The sequence below is a fragment of the Condylostylus longicornis genome, unplaced genomic scaffold (assembly GCF_029603195.1).
Source record: "Condylostylus longicornis isolate FDR11 unplaced genomic scaffold, ASM2960319v2 ptg000135l, whole genome shotgun sequence".
NCBI classification, from domain to species: Eukaryota; Metazoa; Arthropoda; class Insecta; order Diptera; family Dolichopodidae; genus Condylostylus; species Condylostylus longicornis.
Genome location: NW_026578103.1, coordinates 6,928,524 through 6,935,764, shown reverse-complemented (window position 1 = coordinate 6,935,764; position 7,241 = coordinate 6,928,524). Strand labels below are relative to the sequence as shown.

The window sequence follows — 7,241 nt, the reverse complement described above, 5'->3', positions numbered from 1 at the left end:
TTAACGTTAAAACATGTAAAAGCAGTTGTGTTTTACATTACATTGGTCCATAAGATTTGGACACTATTGAATAGATAGAAAGAGTAGTATACAAGGCTAAAAATTTATAATCTATGAAATTTGCCACAACACCAAAAACATATTATTATTTTTATGAAAAATATGGAGAAAACCTTAAAAATTATTTTTAAAATTAAATACATGCAATGAAAAAATTATAAAATTGAGCTTCAATAACAAACCAAAAAAAAAGAAACAATTTAACAAAAACTTCTCATATTGTAATTAAATTAGTAAGGACAAAAACCTATTTTAATATACTCGTAGAAGAAAGAAAAAGGAAATTTGTTGAGAATTGAGAGAATTATATTCAGTGTTGTCATCTGCAGCTACTTTGCCGTGGTAACGAATTTTAACGTCAAGTTTTGATTAATTTTCCGAAGTAAGCTACATTCTAGTATTAGTGTTCTTGTTGGGAGTTTTCCTTAAAATAAAATAATATTCCGAATCACTATCGTACACAATATCTCAATATTATAATATATGACATTATGAATTTCATTTGATTATAAAATATGGCATTTTAAATCCAAAGCTGGAATCGAAGATTTATAAAATTATCAAAAAGATAAAATATAAATCACATTGACCCTGACATAAATACCTTATAATAAAGGATTAGCATAGCAAAATTTTTGGCGAAAAAATATAATGTTTGGCGTAGTGAAAAAGCAAAGCTTCCCTAAGCTATTTGCTGATTGTTGGTTGAATATTTCTGACAACACTGGTTATATTACTAGATTGTTAACTCTCGTATCCAGAACTAAAAGCAATATTCAAGAAAGTGATTCGTGTATCCACAAGTAAAATATATTATAAAGGTAAGATTTGAAACGAAATTGTATAATAATCACCCTATACTAAAATTCTTTATAATTTCTTTAAATGAGGAAAACTTTACGGAAAATTTTAGCTCTATCTCAATGAAAATGTCAAATACAATTCCAATTATAACTAATTAAAAATGCAATTCTAATATAAAAAATATGTTTTTGAAAATTCAAATTTGTTTAATGCGGCGATTGTTTCCTTAAAAACCAATTTTCAAAATATTAGGATGACTTATTATTCGAGTAAAGAATTAAATATTTTGTTAGTCTTGATTTGCCTATATGTACAATATGTACATACATACATATGTGCTAATATTCATAGATCAATAGATTAATAGATTTTAATTTTAAAGAAAACATTGTATAAATTTTAGATTTTCTGCATCGCACATGTGTGAATTCAAGACCAAGGGAAAAGAAAACAATGTTTTCTTTTGTATTTTAATCACAACTAGAAATTCATTTTAAAATAAAAGGCGGCTTACATATGTTATATTTATTCAATTTGTTAGTTGTGTACTTTAGGTTTCATAAATAATTTGCGAATTTCCTTTAAAGTTCCTTTATAATCTCTAATTGAGACAAATTTATTTTAACGAATTATAAAAATATTTAAAATTCCATTTTATGCTTTGCATTATTAATGCATACCAAATTCGTACCAAACGAATTGATAATTACCACTCCAAAACTTAGGTCTTAAAATCATCAAAATCATTACCATTATCATGTATAAAACTGCATAATTATAATATGTTATGCAGCTACATATACATACATTACAATCGTCATCTGGCTGATGTGAAATAAAAATGAAAATTATTTAATTCTTTTATATTCCCGACTGTTTACTTAATAAAAACACTAAAATATATATGTATAAGGAAATTTCATTTCTTGATCATTTAATCCATTTAATCATTTGGACCCCACACTGTTCATAAAACAAATACATATATTGTTTCCTATATTACATAAATATACTTATAATATGAACAGAAATTAATATGCCAAATATTACAAATACATACATACATACGTTATAATGTTTATATATTATGAAAGAATCCATTGCAACATGTGTCGCTCTTAAAAATTTGAAATGAAACAAAGTATGTTTGAATCATAAAAGACATGCATATATATGTATGTATATAAAAATGCAACCAACATAAATATTCACAGCATGTTTATGTATATGTACATATGTATGAATAGTAACTCCACATGGGGTGTACCATTTATTAAACATCAATATTGACAATTCATTGAAAACATTTCTAATGAAAGTCAAATTTGACATTTATTTGTTATTGTTATAGTTTTATTCATTAATACAAGAATAAGTAGTTTAAATTTTAAATGATTCATTTGACATTGACATAAATACCTTAGAAATATTGGGCAAATATTAGATAAATTTAAGAAAATAAAGAAGTGCCGACTGATGAACTTCATAATTTGACATAACAGTTAAATTTTATTTGTGCAATAGAATTTTTAACGTAGCTTATGACTTAGGGCTATTTTACTGAATCATGAAAGTAGCGTCAACTCATTTTATATTAAGTTCAATGTTTGAATAATTGATAAAATATTTCAGCACTTATAACAAACTAAATTAATCAGTTTTTAAGTAATCATCACTAAAAAATATATTCCACAACTTTTGGGACATATATTTCATGTCTGTCCCTAAAACCGTATACCGACAAACATTTTATATTACTTTCCTATTCCAATCTCACTTTTTGTTGGCACACTCTATCTTATATTTTTTATATGTAACAATATTGGCAATAACATCAAAGAGCTGGTGTTTCTATCATGTTGTGTCTGTTGTTTATGTTGTCTTCATGTGTATCTCATTTTGTAAGATGACAAATCTTTTAAAACTGTTTCAGATATTATTATGAACTCCACATGAAGGAACTTTATTAAAATTTATTTTATTTTTATTTTTCTTCCTAGTTTCTTGTTAAAAGATTATTGTTTGTTCTTTTTTGGAATTTTGTACAGAAAGGGGGGACGATTTGGATTTTTCATACTCACTCTATATGGTATTTAATTATTTTCAAAAAAAAAAGAAACAAGAAATATATTTAGAGAAAAAATGGCTTATGCGGTTTAAGTTTTTTCTTCCTCTTTATGTGTTCTAATCAGCAAAAAAAACTTTCCAAAATAATTTGACAAAAATATTAATTGTTAAAAAAAATTTTATATTTGGTCTTAATAAAAATTCTTTAATTTAGATTAAGATGACCATATATGCAAGTTTAAACCATAATTGTGCAGTGTTGCTCCTAATGTTTTGCTATTAAAAAATTTTGAGGTATATATGCCGAAAGTAGGTCATAATGAAATTGATCATTGCACTTACTTGCTATTAAATTACACATTATCTGCCAAATGATCAACTTTTTCATTCTTTTATGTAAAAACTGGCCATCTTTTCAAATATATGAAATTTACACGTCAATTGATAATGTTGTGAACTACAAATGTGTCACATAAATATGTGACCAAATCAAATGATCTGTCACACCAATCGTAAAAAGTTAAATTTCTAAATGTTAAATGAAAATCGTTTCATACGATAACATACCTAATACTGCGGTAAAATATAAAAATCACACTTCTTTGTACACGCTTCAATTGAGCGATAAGCTAACTTAGTATTACTCGAATATCGAATTTTGTAGAAGTTCTATAAATTACAATGAAAGGAAACGTTCTTGTTTAAAGGCGTGAATTTAATTTTCTGCCAATATCGTAATTCTTGATTTACTCATTTCGAGATTCTTATTGAAATCTTTGACATTCCTGACAAAAACTTTACACTACAATTATTTAAGTGTTAATTTTTAACAACAATATATAGTTCAAATTTACTTAATCAAATTCAATTAAGTACTTTTTAGTTAACAAATTATGGTCAGTCTAATAATTTTTCAATAAGTCCATTGAACTAAGATTAATGATCTTCAAATCAATTTAATCTCATAAAGTGACGTGGGATTTTTGTATTATCATTGAATATTTTGATTTTATTTTGCTTTGGGTCAAACCCTAATTGAAAGGATTTAGAAATTTTGTAACATTATTTTTAGGAATATTTTGTTCTCTTTCTTTTCTTTTATTTTTTCTTCTGATTCATTTAATTTAACCCATGAATACGAAATAAACACTTTGAGGATTATTCATGTCTCGTATTTTAATTAATTAGAAATGATTTTCATTTCAATTGATTTCATTAATTGAAAGGATACGAAAAAAAAAATTCAATTTTGTCAATTAGTAAAATTTAGAAATAGCGACAATAAAATAGAATTTTTGTGGAAGGGTCATAGCAATGAGTTGGTATAAAAATAATTTTGTTTTTGAAATCTTAATATCTCATAAAATCCTTTTAATAAGAACTGCATACATAATTATACACTACACGAATTTACATAACGTAATCACACCATTTAATATACCAAAAATATTTTAAGGACTTTGATATTTTATAACATTAATGTTTTGGTATTTACCCTTAACACGATGACACTACTAAATGCGGTTTTGCTAATAAATGGCGGGTTAATATTGTTAAATTTCGTCCTCCAAAATCGAACATATTTTTTTTTAAATTGTGTTCTTCTCAAACTGAAGATTTGAAAATTAAGTTAGTCATTTTTCATTTTGACAGTAGTCCGTATTAGAATTTTGAACTCTTCAAAGTCACAATGAGTTTTAATTCTTAAATTTATGGAGTGTTAGGAAAAATACGTGTAATTGTATTGGCATACACACTTATCTACAAGTTAGAACATTTAACTATTTAGGGGTTTAAACTAAAGTCTTTTTTTAAAAAAAAAGGGATCCGTGAGAAAAATTAGTATTATTCATTAAAATAAATTCTAAACCGAGACTTCTTCACCTATTTGAAATATTTACTGTGCAATGTCTTAAGCTCACTTATTGTCCTTGAACTCACATACATGTTTATTTCAATAAATTGAAAGTAAACCAAATACAACTAGTACTATATAATTATTTCCACAATTTCCAGCCTGGTTGTATGAAGAAGGAAAATCCGAATGACTAGTAACTGGAAATGTGTATACACTTGCACTAAATTTTCAAACAAATTTAATTTTTTGAAATCAACCTGGTTACATAACATTTATTTAATACGAAAAAGACGTAAAAAAATTCAAAACTATAAACAAAGAAATTTGATTTGTTGTCAATGAAAAATTTTTACAAAAGTAGTGTTGTTGTTTGATCAATAAAAACTAGAAATAGAAAATTTTCAAATTAAAAACAAAATTATTTTAAGAATTTTAATATAGAAAGAAAATTGTAATAAAACAAATTGTGTAATCGTGTGCACTAGAATCTAGGACATCTATTTTTGGATATCAACTTGGAATGAATAGGTTCTCATTTCTACAAACACCGATTAAATAATCATTATATACCTACATCTATTTTTTTGTAATTTGCCAATAATTTTATACAGGATAAAAAAAAAGTAAGTCACGTCATTAATTCGAAAATTTTTTATCTATTATTCTATCCTTTTTTTTCATTTTTTGCTTTTTTTCCTTTTTATAGCTTAAGAAAATATATGTATACATAATATCCTTGCAATCTATAAAATGGCAGACATCCTGAATTCATTTCATGACACAACCTATAAAAAATATCTTTTTAATCATATTAAAAATATTGTAGGTATTGCTAAAGAATCTTATCAAAAAGATTTACAAAAAAAACGTCAACGTCTTAAAGAGCTTTTAGAGGCAGAAGATTTAGCATATGAAAATGAAATTCGTATTATGTTGCAAGGTAAATTAGATGAAGCAATAAGTCAACGTCAACAAGCACTACTACATATACATAATGAGAAAATTCATCAGGATAAAGAATTTAAAGCACGTAAAAGAGCCCAACAACTTATTGAAAATTCTGATAAAATTCGTTCAATATTAAGTGAAAAACTATTAAAAGAAGCTAAAGCATGTAATTTAGCTCAAATTGAAGAGAAAATACATCGAAAAATTGAAGAAGATCAAATGGATTTATTATGGTTAAATGCTCAAAATAATTTATTGAAAATGGCTAATAAAAATCAAGACTTTGAAGATAGAACAAGAAAAGAAATTGGTTTAATTGATCAAAATATTCTTTTACAACAAATGAGTGAGAAAAATTCCAAATATCAAGATAATAAAATTCCAGAATGTCAGCCAGCCGGTACCGGATCTATATTCTATAAGCGTCCAGATGAAGAAGATTTAAAAACTATACAAAGACAAAAAAATATTGAAAATCAAAAGGATTTACTTAAATATCAAGCTTTACGACAAAAATTAATTGATGAAAGTTTAGAAGCCGAGAAACGTTTTAATGAGGCAATCAACCAATACATTGATAAAGCGTTACGAGAAGAAGAAGAACGTAAAAAAATTAAACCAAAAACAGCTGAAATATTTTTGAATTATTGTAATGAAATGAAAAGAGAAAAATTAAAAGAATTAGAAGCTGAAAATGCTTTAATAGAAAATCAGCATGCTGAATTTGATTGTAAATTAGTAAAAGAACATCAAAAATATTTACAAAATCGTAAAAATCTAAAATTAAAAAGCCACGATATTTTACTGGGACAATTGGATGCTCAACAAACTAAAAAATATAATGAAATTATTTTGCAAAATGAAAAAAATATTGTTGAAGATGAATTACTATTGAGACATATGAAAGATGTTGAAGAGAAAGAAGCTAAAAGAAAAGAAAAATGTAGAAAATACGGTGAGGAATTACGAGCACAAGCTGCTAACCATACAATTGATGCATATCAACGCATACTCAAAGACCAAGAAGAAACTAGAAAATTTATTACTGAAAGGGAAGTTGAAGATAACATCGCTTTACAATTGTTATCTAATGATGAAAAAGCTACAAGAACTCATCCTAATTGGCGCTTAATTGATTGTGAATGCAAAAAATCGTAATTGAAATTATAAATTATTTAGACATGTTTGAAGTTTACATAAATTATGCCACAACACATAGTGTGTGTTTGACATGCCTTTAACTTGCACTATTGTTTGACAAAACTTGCCGCGTGTTTGAGTTTTATTTAACTTGCACTATGTTTGAATTTCTAATAATTGTGTGCTTGAATTTGCGAAATGAACTAATAAATATTTTTGGATTTTAATAAATTTTTTCATCGCGTTCTCTTCATTTTCCAGTAAGTTATTAATTTACATGTGCAAATGTTTAAATTTGAGTATACTTACCTGTTAATAGCTTTAACTCATAAAACAAACCCTATAGAATTAGAATAAGTTTGGA

General features: G+C 25.6%; 1 protein-coding gene across 1 annotated transcript; it reads left to right on the top strand.

The window, feature by feature from the left end:
• The first annotated feature begins 5,539 nt into the window (after positions 1-5,539).
• Positions 5,540-6,895, top strand: LOC129615153 (cilia- and flagella-associated protein 53-like). Its single transcript, XM_055530243.1, has 3 exons — positions 5,540-6,341; positions 6,417-6,506; positions 6,618-6,895. The coding sequence occupies exons 1-3, from the start codon at positions 5,540-5,542 to the stop codon at positions 6,893-6,895; spliced, it is 1,170 nt and encodes a 389-aa protein (XP_055386218.1).
• The last annotated feature ends 346 nt before the right edge of the window (positions 6,896-7,241 follow it).

Coding starts and splice junctions, on each gene's coding strand:
- LOC129615153 (XM_055530243.1), top strand. CDS start 5,540: ATGGCAGACATCCTGAATTCATTTCATGACACAACCTATAAAAAATAT. Junction 6,342..6,416: donor GTTACGAGAAGAAGAAGAAC/GTAAAAAAATTA, acceptor AAAAATTAAAAG/AATTAGAAGCTGAAAATGCT. Junction 6,507..6,617: donor TCAAAAATATTTACAAAATC/GTAAAAATCTAA, acceptor ATATTGTTGAAG/ATGAATTACTATTGAGACAT.